The sequence below is a fragment of the Andrographis paniculata genome, unplaced genomic scaffold (genome assembly GCF_009805555.1).
Source record: "Andrographis paniculata isolate CXL003 unplaced genomic scaffold, ASM980555v1 Contig59END, whole genome shotgun sequence".
Taxonomy (NCBI): domain Eukaryota; kingdom Viridiplantae; phylum Streptophyta; class Magnoliopsida; order Lamiales; family Acanthaceae; genus Andrographis; species Andrographis paniculata.
In genome coordinates, this window is record NW_026137594.1 from 3,331,740 (window position 1) to 3,347,814 (window position 16,075).

General features: G+C 32.8%; 1 protein-coding gene, 2 long non-coding RNA genes and 1 other non-coding gene across 7 annotated transcripts; 2 read left to right on the forward strand and 2 right to left on the reverse strand.

Annotated features, from left to right (window-relative positions):
* Positions 1–2,903: 2,903 nt before the first annotated feature.
* LOC127258549 (uncharacterized) lies at positions 2,904–5,767 on the reverse strand. Of its 4 annotated transcripts, none has more exons than XR_007840325.1 (6): positions 5,643–5,767; positions 5,467–5,544; positions 5,078–5,330; positions 4,885–4,954; positions 4,555–4,775; positions 2,904–4,397 (listed from the first exon to the last, which is right to left on the reverse strand). It is a non-coding gene; the product is annotated as an uncharacterized LOC127258549 (long non-coding RNA). The 4 variants fall into 4 exon arrangements; XR_007840327.1 differs by having other exon boundaries at positions 4,519–4,775; XR_007840328.1 differs by having other exon boundaries at positions 4,555–4,707; positions 4,885–4,961.
* Positions 4,637–9,458, forward strand: LOC127258544 (protein LONGIFOLIA 2-like). Its single transcript, XM_051285420.1, has 6 exons — positions 4,637–4,727; positions 5,106–5,271; positions 5,509–5,552; positions 5,651–7,600; positions 7,686–7,836; positions 8,497–9,458. Exons 1-6 carry the CDS (start codon positions 4,725–4,727, stop codon positions 9,264–9,266), a joined length of 3,084 nt encoding a protein of 1,027 aa, XP_051141377.1. The 5' UTR covers positions 4,637–4,724; the 3' UTR covers positions 9,267–9,458.
* On the reverse strand, positions 6,288–10,446 carry LOC127258551 (uncharacterized). The gene is made up of 3 exons (XR_007840329.1): positions 10,301–10,446; positions 6,498–6,650; positions 6,288–6,425 (listed from the first exon to the last, which is right to left on the reverse strand). It is a non-coding gene; the product is annotated as an uncharacterized LOC127258551 (long non-coding RNA).
* A 1,401-nt stretch (positions 10,447–11,847) lies between these two features.
* Positions 11,848–11,919, forward strand: TRNAT-CGU (transfer RNA threonine (anticodon CGU)). Its single transcript has one exon. It is a non-coding gene; the product is annotated as a tRNA-Thr (tRNA).
* The last annotated feature ends 4,156 nt before the right edge of the window (positions 11,920–16,075 follow it).

A 16,075-nucleotide genomic window follows, 5' to 3' on the forward strand; every position in this document is an offset into this window, starting at 1 on the left:
TACGATCGAGTTTTCAACCAGAAAAGAAATTTTTTTTATCGGGTATACATATATATGCATGTATGTATGTATGTATGTATGCGCACACACGCATACAAGACATCTAAAATGAAGCGATATTAGTTCTTGTGACATGACAATACATGTCTATACATACGAATAGCTTATCGAGTGATGCCGGGTAACTTGAACTTAATCGGAGCTTGATGTATAAAATTTAGCTAAAGTTTTGAATTAAAACGATTGCAAATTTAAGTGAGTGATATTTATTATGTGTTTGTTTCTACCTAAATATGATATACTGAAATCTTGTGGGTACTTTGTTCTTTGTTTTCTACTTCTATGTGAAGCTTGGGAGTGAATCATTACTGTACTGACATGCAAGAAACCAGATATGAAATAAATATCCAAACCTAAAATGATGATTTAGGTTGTTTTCCATAGTTACAAATTATCATAAATTTCCAATTGTGCAGGAATTAGGTTTTGACCCTAACAATACAATGACTTGGATCCTAATGAAATGGGGACAGTTTGATGTCTTATAAAATGGAATTATATGTATATGTATGTGTATGTAATTGGTGGATAAGATCTCTCCCTATAGTTGTAGCCCAATTAATTGCCTTTTTCTTGATGTGGAATATATTTAATTGTATATATATATATAAATAATGATTATAATAAAATACCCTGACAGCAGAAGTGGGATCATCATCATTTTCAAATCGAGATATTGACAGTTATTTTTTTATATTAATTTATTGAAATTTTGTGGGTTGATCTTTCAGATCCCAATGGATCAGATTGCAGAAAACCATAAGATAATTGCATGTGCAGTACAGAGATGATGGCTTGTGATTTTGTATTTGCCACATGAACTGGCAATTTTGATTCTGTCCATTTTCATTTAATTATTACTTGTCAGAATTCTTCATCACCAAGCTTCTTGGACTATATACTACAATCTGAATTTTTAAATCATTTCGTGTTTGTGTGTATGGTGCAAGAATGTAATTTAATGGATACTAAAATTTTGGTGTACTGTATTTTTTCTTGCACATCCGATTATTGCTTTTTGATAAGCCCTTGGCCAAAATATAATAATAATAAACCCTATACATATATATATATATATATATACAGGTGTGATTCTTTTTTTTTTGTTTCTTATTAGGATTATTTTTTAGTATTATTAGTAGAAAAAATAAATTTTTTCTTTTAATAGTTACATGATTTTCAATAATACAAATGGGCTATATTTTTCAATAAAAATACATTTATTTTCTCACAGAATATCTAAAATAAAAAAAATTAAATGTTATAATCCTAAATTAACAATTTCCAATAATAATTTTATAATTTTCAATAACAATGAGATAAAACACAACTACGCGTTCGCATAGCTTTACCTTTACAGTATATTCTATCTAAATATATTTTTCATTAAAAATAATATATTTAAAGAATATTTATCTTTTATTTGATCATGATATTTTTTATATAAAAATTAATTAGTAAATATAATATTTTATAATAAAAAAAATATTAGATGCAGTAATTTTAAAAGTAAATAATGGATTGAATAAAAAGTAAAAATTAAAGCACATGGAAAAAAAAAAATTTTAATTTTTTATTCAAGAACAAACTCGATACTTATTTCCTAGTTTTTGAATGAAAAAATATATATTTTGAATTCAAAGTTTTATTATTTTCAAAATACTATCAAAGCAGCAAAAACACAAGAAAGCTAAAGGTGTGTTTGTAAACGACGTTTTGTGTATTTTTATTCCTTAATATATTTATTGTTTTATTATTATTATTATTATTATTATTATTATTATTATTATTATTATTATTATTATTATTATTATTATTATTTGTGTATTTATTATATCTTTATTTTTTGAGTACTATTTTTTGAAAAATTGTGTATCTTCGAAGCACTGACTGAAAACACTATATTTTATAGTAGAAAATTCTTCCAATTTTCCCCTTCCCCTTCTTTGACCTAACCCATTACAAAAAAAAAAATTCTTATTTTTATCTATGGGCTCAAATTCCCAAAGGAGAACATGATCACTACCTTCAATAATCAATGAGTTAGAAATCATGATAATGTAGCATTGATCCCCCCTAAAAGAGAATTAATTAGGTCATTGATGCATGATCATCATCCCAAATTTGACCCCAACTAAATTTCATAATAATAATAATAATTTATGCAATGCATGCACATGGTTGATTTGGTGGGGGGAAAGGTCATGTGCCAATCAAGTTGGACCTTATCAAGGGTAGGGTTTCTTGGAACATAGTATTTTCCAATTGATTGATTAGGACAGCTTAGTTGGTTCTTGCCCTCTCAATTTGAGGCAGCCCTCATGGGATCATCTCTCTTACACTTTCCACATAATCATCATCCTCTTGCACTATCTAAATTTTTAACAAATTACAAACTTCCATTCATCCCCTAAGCCCTACAATTTCTTCATTTTTCTACTAAGTGGCTCCTAAAAGTCAAAAAACTTGAATCATAACCATAAATAATAGGGGCTTTTGGAGGGCATAGAGAGGTCAAATTTTGAGCACCCACAAGTACAATTATTGTAGAGCATATAGATATATATATGTATATATATAGCATAGGTATAGTAGGTATATATCCAAGATGTAGTATATGGTATAGAGGGATCTTCTTGGTTACTACATCCCATGTTCTTTGAATAAAGGATTAGTTTAATGGCTTCTCCTATTATTTTATTTTTGGGAACTCTCTTTTCAATTTTTCATACCTAAATGTTAGTGGGGGTGGGATCTAAAATGAGGGTATTTAATTTGGCTATAAAGATTACAAATATAATGTACAATAATGGGTGATCTTTAATATATACACACATCTCAAATATAGTTCTACAGTGAATTAATACACAAAAGTAAACAGTTGAAAGGAAGATATAGGAGTGAGTAATTTTGGAAGTAAAGGAATCACATTGATATTTCTCTAAGGATACACATAACCAATTAATTGCATTGATTCTCAAATAATGAAAGAAGATAAGTGGTTGGAATTACTCATAAATTTTTCTACAGCTTTCAGTTTAGGATAAAATGAAAAGAGCAACAAGGATAAAATTATGTGGAGAAATTTAAAGAGGTTTTAATGCAACCTTTGCCCAATAACAATCACTTTAATTTTTGTTCAGACCAAAGAACATGCAGCCAATGATATATCTACACATCAAAAGATTTAAAGTTCGACTAATAATATCTTAATTAATATCATATCACAGTCAGTGACTACAAAACCCCTAATTAATAAAAATAATAATAATAACAAATAGGAAGAAAGAAAGAAATAAAAGAGAGCTCAGGCAAGCATGGGAACATAAGAATGAACAGTAGTATTGATGTTACCTGATGTCCCACAAGCATGATCATGCATGAATTGGCAAAATTCATAACCAAAACTGCAATAATTGGTTTTTTAAATGCTAGCTGGTGAAGCTTGGACAGCCATGTTTAGAATAAGGAAGAAAATTAATCAATATAAAAAATCCCACAAAGAAATAAATAGATGAAGGGCAAGAGGCAGGCAATCCTTGATGAGGTGGGGAATCATAGTGTCCCTTAATCTACACACACTCACATATATGTCATTATCATCTTCCATCCTATTTATTATTTGTGTATTGTAAGCAGCAGTGGTCAAGAAATAGTAGGGATTCCTACAGATTTCCAAATAACATTTCAAGTGCACATGGATTATCAAAGAGTTCAGATAAAAATTTAAAATTATAAATGTAATAACAATAATAGGAACTACTGGAGAGCCCTGTTATTACTAAATGAAGTTGCAGAGAAAATCCAGCATTGAATAGTTCCAACGACATTGTACAGAAGCAGCTAATCTTTTTCCATGGCAGGCAGCACAAGTAATGTGAGGCAACAGATTAAATTTCAACTGCCCATTAATGACTATATGTGACCCCTTTTTTGAAAGTTTTTATCACCAGAATTTAATATTGCCAGCTGATAATGCTGTAACTGTTGTTTTAAAAAAGCCTATGTATGTATGTGTGTATACATGCATGCAAATAAATGCTGCACCAATCAAGAAAATGGAGCTAATTAAGATGCAAGTATTTTTTTGGTTTCTTTTTTCCAGAAAAAAATGTGGTGGTTTTTTCTAGGGATGATTTTCCAGAAAAAGAAGATGTTTTGAAAATTGGTTTAGATTGAAGTGGATTGCAAGTGCAGAAATGAAATAATTTAATATTACCTGACAAAGTCCACATGCCAATCTAGAGGCTCCAAAGTCCACATGGGCATGGAAGAAAATGGCCATAGAAAGTGTGGATGTCCCACATATTCACATTGGATCTGACCCACATTCTCACCTTAAAAACAAATAAGAAAATGAAGTACTTGCTGGAGTTATATAAATATATATATATATATCATCCATTCCTTCTATAAAAATATAATTGGCATTCAGATTCAGCAGCCTTTATTTTTTACCTTAAAAGAGAGCCAAAAGACAGTCAGGGAGCTAACCTCCATTCATTCATATTGTTGTGTGAGAAAGCCAAGAAGTATTAAAACATCTCTTGCTGACAGTTGCTTTGATGCATTCAATGGTGGTTGGAAACGAGATTTGGGACAATCCTTGAGTTTCCTTTTACTGATTCCTGGCGCCTTTCACCAGCTCTGTACAATTTCAGTTCATGGTAAGTGCTCTGTCCATTCTTGTCTTCATTTCTTTCAGTTCATACAATCTAGAAAAAGCTTAAATAACTGAAACCAATTAGTGCAATGAATCCTCCCAGATACAAACAGGAGTACATTATATATATATATATATATAGTTATGGATTAGAACCTTACAATTACATAATGAGTAGGATCTGATTGCCCTGAAATCTTGAACCAGGGCTAATCTCTTGGCTTTAATTGCCTGAACACTTGCAAATCAGTTGGAGACAATATTAATCACTTGAAAAATGCAGATATATAGCTGGGAGACTAGAATTTGAGCAGCAAGACAAGTATAGGCAGAGAGAGAGAGAGCAGTAACAACCTTATTTCTTCTGTCTTTGGCATTGAAGGAAGATTTCAACATGTCAGTTAGGAGAGTTCCACCTCTTACAGATGACAGCCGAGATCTGCAGAAGCAGATTGGATGCATGAATGGAATTTTCCAACTCTTTGATCGTCACCATTTCCTCGCTGCCCGACGAGGTAGCAGCCACCGCCACAAGAGGCTGCTTCAAGGTAACATTTGCAATTCAGTCTTCTTCAACCCAGGCACCACAACTCTGCTTTTTCATTCCCTAGGCATGCCATCACATTAGACCTCTTTGTTTCATATTTACAAGTGAATTGATTACCTTTAAGATTGTTGACTCAATGGATATAGATCAAATCCTATAAGGTTGCTACTGCATCAATGATCAATAATTCATGCACCTTCTGCTAACTAGAAGTGCTTCAATTTGTGTTTGTTTAAAGGTCCTCAACACCAGCAGGATTACAAGTCCATGAAGGCTGCCATGGTAAGAAGAAAACAGGCAAAATGAGTTATTTTCTTGCAGTTGCTTGCTTTCTCTATTGATTGATAACAGAGAAGTAATTAGATTACGTACCTTTGCAGGAAAAAGGTTTGGAGATGCAGAAAGAGAAGCCACGAACCTCCACAGAATCGTCCAGGGCCTCGTACTCATCCTCGACTTGTTCAACCTCGACATTCTCCTCGATTGATTGCAGTAAGGTAGCTCAGCCAGATGCCCTTCCGTTGAAGCTAATCAATATTCCTGAAAGCACATTTCTGGCCACTGCCACAAAAGAGCAACAGCCTTCATCAGCTAAGAGCACACAATCGCTCGATCTTCAGGACGTAGTGAAAGATTCAGTGTATAGAGAAGCACGTGCCCTGCCTGTCAAATCCCGGATTGCTAATGAAAGGAGAGGCAAGGTGATGAAGCACATCGACTCCCCCAGGCCTTCATTGCAGCTTGATTCTGAGAAGACAAAACTCAGAGGTTGTGAGGGGCTGGCTCATGTTCCGGGTAAGCCCCGAGAAAGTACAAGGAATACTAAAGAGCGGCTTGCACTCCCACGCTTCTCTTACGATGGAAAAGAATCACAGGAGACGATTAAGTGGGGTGGGAAGCACAAAGAACACCCAAGACTATCATTAGATAGCAAAACAAGTTCCATGAAATACTCGGCCCTTGAGTCACGATCGAACTTTCTTGTCCGGGATCAGAACAAGGAACAAGTGACCTTCAGTGATGTTCTTCCAATCAATGAAGAATCTGGGAGTCACCATCGATCATCCAGCATTGTAGCAAAGCTGATGGGCTTGGAGGAATTCCCCGATGCCATCTCCTTGCACGAAAATTCGACTCCAACACTGCAATCATATGCTAAAGAAGCTTTCCTTTCACATATGGTTTCATCAGCTGAGCAAAGCAAGTCAAGCCAAGTAACTCACTCACCTCGCATTTTGCAAACCAATCATGCATCTCCATCATCAAGACAATCCGATGCCAATTTTGTCAGGAAACTGAGATTTCCAACAGAACCTGCTCCCTGGAAACAACAAGATTGCAGCCAAGGCTCTCCAAAAATGGCTTTACAGACTAGGAAAGCTGCAACAGATACAAAGCGTCAGACACTGTCAGTTTATGGTGAAATTGAAAAAAGGATAGCAGAACTTGAATTCAAAAAGTCAGGCAAGGATCTCCGAGCCCTTAAACGGATACTCGAGGCAATGGAAAAAACAAGGGAGCAGATGGAAAATCAAAGAGGGGAATCTGCAGGAGCTGCCTTGCAGATGACATGCAGTGTGGAAGGAAGCTGTTCAGATCAGAACTCTAGCTTGTCAAGCTGGAAGGATGGAAAGAATCATGGTCGAGTTCTGATCAAGGGTCCTGGAACTCAAAGGCCATTAGGACCTCCAGTCATGATCATGAAGCCAGATAAAACAACAGATAGAGTCAACCTTCCATATTCCACACAGATCTCTGCAGCAGAGATGCCACAATTGTGGCGAGTCCAAACTCAGGAACCTAAATATAACAGGGAAAACTCAGGCCAGAGACAAAGGGCTAAAGATTTTTCACCAAAGAACAATCTCAAAGACTCCATGGAGCATTTTCTATCCCCTGGCAAGAAAACTACTTGGAGAACTCCAGAGCAGGGCAGAACCTCAGGAAGAGCTCAACACATTACAGTAGAAAACTGTACTACTTCTGGAAGAAATTCTGGAACTACGAGTCCAAGATTGCAACAGAATCCACTCAGGACAGGACCATCTCGTCCCAGCACTTCACTGTCAGACTCAAGAGATGTCAGGAAGTCACATGGTAAGAAAATCATAAACAAAGGTTCCCAGAATAAGAAAACCAAAGTAAGAGCCAAAGATCTGCAGTTAAGTGATGATCAGCTGAGTGAGCTAAGTAGTGAGACAAGATACTCAAGTTACCAAGGCGACACAGCTTCCGTAAAATCAGAAAGCAATAACAGCCTAGTTTCTCTGACAGAAACAGAGATCGCAAGCCTGGCTCATTCGACTAATATAAATGCTGAGCAAAAGAAGGTATGAAAAAGACACTATATAGAGAAGTTGATGCTTTATTATTTGTTTTTCATCATTAGTTGACAGGTTTCTGAAACTCTTTCAGAATTATGTGCCAAGAACAAGAAAACATAAGCCAGCAGTTGATAATATAGCAACCACAGTGGAGCAACCAAGTCCAATCTCAGTTCTTGACGATTCCTTCTATTGTGAAGATTCTCCATCTCCAGTAAAGAAGACATCAACAGCTTTTCAAGGTAATGCTTTGTTTCTCTCAGTATTAATCCATCATGTAAAAATTTCAAGCATGTCACCAACTTCAATCATATTGAGCAATATGCAAATGTGCCTTAGATGCCTAACAAGGATTATTCTCAACATTTCACAAGTAGACCATACCCCAAGACATAACATGGTATAGTTAGGACATAGTGAGTAATAACTTTTTCCTCTGTCGCCATTGTTTTGTAGCACTTTACTGAAAACTAGGTGAACAGTGATCAGTTATATGTAACTATTCTCATTATACACTGGTTGCTGAATGCTAAATAGATTGTACAAATTATAGATTTTTGAGTTATCTAATACCAGAGATGGCGATTTAACAAACATCAGAATTTACAATCAGTGATTAATAAAGAATATCAGAGATATTAATACTATCCATCTGTAATTTTTTTATTTTTTTAGGCTACTAATTGTGGCGATTCTTTGAACAAGGCAACAAAAACAAACCACATAGGAAATGCCACCCTTGTTCTATAGTTGCGCCAATTAAAAGAACTGTCCAAAGTCAACAGACAAGAGTGATAGGATTCACAGACAAAATATATTTACATATATAATGAGTACTTGTATATGCTAGAAATATGAATTTACCATCTGACGGGCATGTTCTTTGGTCGGAAACTCAACAGATGATATTTCAAGCCCAGGTGAAGCAGAATGGCATCTTGAAGATCAGAAAATTATAACAGAATGCAGAAGACCTGATCAGGGTTGCGAGTACATTAAGCAAGTAGAAGGCGGGAGACACCCCATTCAAGAGCTTAGGTCTTTGCACAATTATCCCGATGAAGCTTCTACTTTATTGGTGTCTGGATGTGGCCAAAATCCAGATCATGTATACATAAACAAGGTTCTATTGACATCAGGGCTTCTCAAAAACTCAAGCTTCATCTCAACTACTGAACAGCTTGTTTCATCATCTCATCTCATAAATCCTGATATGTTCCATGTCATTGAACAATCAGAGGAAGCTTTGGGGAACTTTCATGGTGAAGTCATCGACAAGAATGAGAAGACAACCTCAGATAAGAAAATTCAAAGGAGGATCATTTTTGATATGGTAGATGAAATATTGGTTCGTAAGATCAATTCAGGCAGATTTGCAGGGGGGAAGAAAACGACAAGTCCACAGTTGCTGTTGGATGAGATTTATACAGAGATGGACTATGTGAGCCAGATTTCAAATTGCAATCTTGATAATGCAGAAGATGAAATCACCAGGCTCTTAATAGCAGACATGAAATATCAATCAGAAGACTGGGCAGATTACAGGGGTGAGGTTCCAGCCGTGGTGTTGGCCATCGAACGCCTCATCTTCAAAGACCTTATCAATGAAGTAGTCATAGGCAAGGGTATGGAAGTTCGGGATTGGCCTAACAGGCAACTATTTAGACAGTAGGATGGACCCTTGTGAGCCATCTTTCCTAATGGATCATGCATGTCATGATATAACTCTTTTAGAATAGAGAGCACAATCATATTGTAATTCCAATGCCTTCCTTTCCGTTTTTTAGCTCATTCCTAGGATGTGCTTGGGTACAATCATGCAATGACTTATATTGATCATTGAATAACGTAAAATGCACCATTGAAGACAAAAGAGACTGTAGTGTTTGTGCCATGGCTTTTAATCAACTACATATAGAACTATGATGCAAAATGGCACCTTTTGCACTGCTGGGCATGGCCATTTTGAGGATTTTACACATATCTACTCAATACCTCCAGGCTCCATTTGCCCTACAAATGTGGGTGGATCATCAGGCAGAAGAGTTCATTTTAGTTTCATGGGGCTATGCCGTCACTACCATGAATCAATGGAAGAACTCATACTTTGTGGAATCCCACATAATGTAACACCTCAAAGTATCAAATTCACCATTCTATATGGATAATTGTTTATCTGACTGAATCACCAGGTAGAGACACAAACTAAAAGAAATTCAGCTCGTAAAAAATGAATGCAGAAACCATAATGAACTGAAATTCATTTTATTAAGGAGAAACAAAATATAATCAGGCCACATAAAGCCTAAAATGTACGTAACTTCTTTCTCTACTCCAGAATCAGACTATGTTCGGATCATAATAACAGGTAATCACAATATACAATCGGTTAATTTTACGAAATTTGAGTAGGAAGGCATATAAGCATGTTTGCTTAAGCAGAGCAGTTGGCAATCATACACCGAAAAGAATTCTCTAGCGGTGGACATTAAGTTCATACGAATGCTAAGAGGAATCACGGCTGCTCTTCTCAACAATCTAATCTAATGAAGCACACTATTAACCTTCCGCCATTCACTTAGTTGTTCATTAGCGGGAAGGAGCCATAATCAGTTAAACTAATCAATTCCTCATTGTTGTGTGAGAGTTACTAGTATTCAACAATAGATATTTCCACCATTCACATGATCTCAACGAAAAGCTTACCTATGCAATAGTTTTGGGGACAAAGGCACCACCATTGCTACAGATATTGGAGACGAAGCCCTCGCAGCAGCTTATTCTCGCGTAGCCAATCACTCCTTCCTCGTGGAATCGATGTACTCCGTGCCACTTCACACTTTCCATTTCGTCCCGTCACATGTCATTTCCAATTTTTTAGAAAAATAATTTACATATTATATTTTAAATTTTTTTTTTTTATTAAATTGATTAGTTATTTTAATTTTAATTTATAATTTTTTATTTTAAAATTTAATTGAATAAATTAAATGTATTAAAAAATATAAATTAAAAAGTGTGTAAATATTATTTATTATAAATAAATCTTATATATTTTTTAGAAAATTTTTTTTTCCTTTTTTTTTTTAAAATGTTGATATTAATAATATAATATGAATAAAATATATTGAAAGTTATAATATACTTTATTACAAGAGGGATGGAGTATATAAAATTAACGTATAGAGAGAGTATAAAGTATTTTTTTTATTATTTTTATATTCATAATATCTCTTTTTATTATATTAAAAATAAGATGTATATACAAATACAAAATACTCTTAATTTTTATAAAAATATTTATTTTATTTGTACTTTTAGAAGTAAAAGTATAAAAACTATCTAACTAAAATAGTATATTGAATTGCCATGTAGGCAATATTTTTCATGTAAGTCGAGTTATTGATAATTTTAAAATAGATTTTATTTATCACGTATCATCAGCTTATTTTTTTTTTTTATCTCAAATATAATTTATTTATAATCACAATTTTATTACTCTATCATAACAAATACTCCTAATAACTAATTTGTTATTATTTTTTTTTTTTATTACTTTTTCCATTTCGAAACTATAGTTTTGGTTGTGTTGGACACGACATGGTAAAAAGTATATGTAAAAGACATTTTTGCCCTTGGTGTAAAAGGTAGTAACAATTGTGTAATAATAATGAAAGAGTAAGAGTAGTTGTATATAGTGATATGATTATTTATGAAAATGAGATTATTGTTTTAGGATCAATAAAAATAGTAAATAAGACTATTGGGATGGAGAGTATTATTTTTTAAATACTTTTTATAATATTATATATTTTTATATTAAAATGCAATTATTTTTTAATCATTATCTCCTAAATTGTAGCATCGTCTAATATAGTATTTATTAAATTTTTTATTGGATAAAAGATATATAAATGATTTTAAAAATGTAATAAAAAATATACGTATATAATATTCATATTTCTTTGTAAATAATAAAAATATATAATACAAATAAATATATAAACACACACGATTGACACAAGTTAATATCATAAAAATTGAGGAATGTTAAATATAAATAAAAATTTATTTATTGACATAAATTTTAATACCATAGCTTAATTCAGTTGATTTATATTTTTAAAATATATTTTAAATGTATATTTTACAAGAAAAATCAAAAAAAATATGTCAACTATTTTGAAATTAAAATCTACTTTTATCAAATATTATACTATAATAAAACAAATATTTAAAATGTAGCAAACAGGGCTTCCGTAGCATAGTGGTAGTGCGTTCGCTTCGTAAGCGAAAGGTCGCGAGTTCGATCCTCGCCGGGAGCTTTTTGTCTTTTCACAATTAATATATATTTTAATTGCGACCGCATGCTGCGGACGTGTGTTTTTGCCATGTGATTTTGCTGGATCCCCGGACCACCGGTTCTCCCTTCACACGATGAACGGTGTGGATTGATCTGGTATTAAGATCCCTGGACTTTCCAAGGGTAATAAGTGTTACAATGACTAAAAAGTAAAAATTATCAATATAGATACAATGCAAAATTATTTTTAATTTTTTCATATCAATTTTATAATGATCTCAAAACGAAAATTTATTTTGATTATATACTCCCTCTGCCCAAACATGGTGAAACATTTGGTTTTGGCACGGGTTTTTAGGTGGATAGTATTAAGTAGGATAATTTAGAAACTAGGTGATGTGATGGAAAGAAAAATATATATTTTATTTTTTTATTTGGATGATGTGAGCGGATAAAGTGTGGGGAAAAGATTAAATATAAATAATTATTTTCTATTTTAAAAATATTGAAGGGTGTCTAAGACGTACAAAAAATGAAATGTTGCAGGGTATTTGGGATGGAGGGAGTATAATCTAAGCTTTTTTCAATCATTTAAATGTTCAAATAGCTACAATTCCACAAATCAAAATTAATCATTCCAACATTTTATAATAAGAATAAAAATTACCATGATATTATCACAATTTATATAAATTAATAGGAAAAAATTAAAATATAATAGCATAGAACAAATATTATTTATATAATATTACATAATAAAAGTATACAATTTATAAATTATTATGAATTCATAAAATAGTAAACATTATTAGTTGAAATTATTGATATTAATACTAGTGTTAAAAAGAAATAAGTAGAAAGGAGATAAATAATAATAATAATAATAATAATAATAATAATAATAATAATAATAATTACAACAATGCTTTAATGGTCCATGAAATAGTTTTTACTAATTATTTATATTGGAAATTTGATACCATATGCCGGACACAAAAAATAAAAAATAAAAAATAAAAAAATAATAATAATGTATTTATCATTATATTTATATAATTTATGCTACTCCGTCTCAGATATCATATCTACGTGTCCGTCCCACATACCATGTCATTTTTTTTTGGAAAATGATTACACACTTTAATCTTATTTTAAATTTTTTAATTTTAATTAAACTAATTAGTTATCTTAATCTTAATTTATAATTATTTATATTATAGGATAATTATTTTCACTAATACATTCTTAATTATCTACTAATTACACCCCTTCTAAAATACACTGTCTACAGTGTAGGAGACACGGTATCTGGGACGGAGGGAATATAATTTATTTTATATATACCACTATCTTTGTATTATAAGAGACTAATAGAATCTTTTTTTTTTTTGTTGTTTAATTTGTACAACATATTAATACAATAATTAATATTTAAAAAATTTATATAAAAAAAACCCATAAAACTCTTCGGGTGTGTTTGTTTGAAGGTTTTAGTTTTTAAGTTTAAATTTTTTAATAATAAAAAGTTAAATTTCAACCGTTTGTTTGATGTGATATAAATAGGAGTTGATGTGATATTTTAAATATAAAATAAATTTATAGTATAATATATATATAAAAAAAATAATTATTTGATGTGATATTTTTTTAAAAAAAATATATATAAATAGTAAAAATCTATGTAAAACTCACAAAAAAAAACAGAACTTTATTTTTTGGAAAAGATGTAGGATTTTAGATAGATAGAGAGTGTATGTCTTTGCCTACTTAGTATGCATCCTAAAAAATTTATTATTATTATATTATTATTATTTTAAAATATCATATCATATTATTGTACAAATACACATATTAATATATATATATATATTCAAAACATTATGCATAAATCTATTTTTATACAAGATATTGCAAATCCATTGTGTCGGTTTATGTTTTCAACTTTTATTGTCTTTATTGTTTATTACTTGCACGTTGAGTTATATATTTTTCTTTAAATACACTAATTTAATATATATATATATATATAACAATATGGATATTCTGTGTAGATAGAGATATATATATATATATTTAATTTAAATTTATTTATATAGTAAAAAATTAATATTTGATATGAAATTTTCTTTAAAGAAATACTGTAAATGAATGTACCAAAAAATTCAAAATTGTTTATATAAATATACTTCTATTTTTTTATTATTATTATTTTTTTTATAACATGGAAATTCGCAGTAGCTATCTGAAAGTGCGCACGGTACACTTCCACTGAACCTAAAATATAGTTCTATTTTTAATTTTAAACAATATGGCTAACATTTACTTTTATATTTAAATCGAATACTTGTATTGAATTCAAAAAGTTTTCAAATTAAATATTTTAAACACCATAGGTATTGTTACATAAATTCCCAAGAAATCAAGATGAGACGATCAAGAATACAAGAATTGGGTAACCCAATTCGATCACGATGATCTACGTCTGGGAGCGCTGTCAAGCCAGGAATTTTACTATAAAGTACGCATGCACATGTTAAAGTGAGAATACATGGATATTTATAGGCTAAGCCTATGTCAATAATATCTAAATCAATCCCTAAAAATTTAGAATATAATATCTAAATCATATCCCTAGATTTTAGAATATAATCAGGCTTCATATCCCAATAATCTCCCACTTGAAGACCAATTTCATCTTCCACTTCAACATTTTATTTCGTTCGCAATGACAACGCCAAACCTCCTTTTTCATTCATCGAAGCCCATTGAGGTTGAACACAACCTCAATTCATCTAAGGTCACCACCTTAGATTGTCTTTCAAGATTGCTCATAAATCGGCTCACTACTCCCACTGCACGTGCTTTCCACCTCATAAAGGTATAAAAAGCATCATAATTACACTTAAAGAAATATATTTAACCTCATGCTTTCCACTTCATAAAGGTATCAAAAGCATCATAATTACACTTAAAGAAATATATCCATACTTCATTTGTAACGCCGTCAATGACCACAGGGTAGTACTGTGAGCCTTCACGGGTCGATACAAAAGTTGGTTCCCGCAGATCCGTATGAACCAACTCCAACTTTTCATTTTCCAGGTCTCTCCCGCCCTTTGAGAACGCCACCTTTCGTTGCTTTCAAAAGATGCAGTCCTCGCATACTCCAATATCGACGGACTTGAGACCTAACAATCTTCCCTTTGACATGAGTTTCCCTATCCTCTTCTCGCTCATGTGTCCGAGACGAGAATGCCATAAATTTGTGTCATTATTTATAGCCACGGAACTGATTTCGTCTTGCATGGTTTTCGTCATGTAGAGAGTTCCATCTCTTCTCCTTTGGGCCACCACAATGGATCCTTGAGTTACCTTCTATGAGTTAGTTTCAAAAACTATCGAGTAACCTACCTCATCCAATTGTCCCACGGAAATCAGATTCCGTTTTAGACCCATGACATGTCTCACGTCATTCAATCTCCACTCCCCACCATTCGGTGTTCCGATTCGAACCATCCCTTTACCTACAACTTTTAGTGTCTCATCATCTGCAAGATAAACAACACCAAAATTCCTTGCGGTATAAGATTCCATGATTTCCGAATCACTGCATGAGTGGAATGACGCTGCTGAGACCAAAATCCATGACTCTATTGGATTGCTGACGCTCAAAATAAGCACATTGGATATCTCCTCCGCTGCGATTGCCGAACCTTGATCCTTCTTCAACGCCCTGTACTGTCGTTTCAAGTGCCCCTTGCAGTTTCAATATACCACCTGACTTGCATCTTCCTTGTCTGTGTTCTCCGGCTTCAACTTTGACCATTCTTGATCTTCACCCTTTCCCTTTGCCTCAGATCTAAATTCAGTCGAGACATTCTCCCAAAGGGTTAGTTGAACAGCACTCATCGTCTTCCTATCGATCTTCTTTTACTCGACTTCATCCATCTTGACTCCCACAAACAAACCTAAGGTTCACTTGATATGAGAGCACATCGGATATCTCCTCCGCTGCGTTTGCCGAAACCCTTATCATTCCCTGCCCACCTTGCACCGCCTATCACAAAGGGACCCGCTGCCTGACCTACCAGTCGGGACCGACCCAACACTTCCAGGAGACTTTCGACATAAGGCACCTCCGCAGGTCACAAGGGATTCCCACAACGACCCAATGTCCG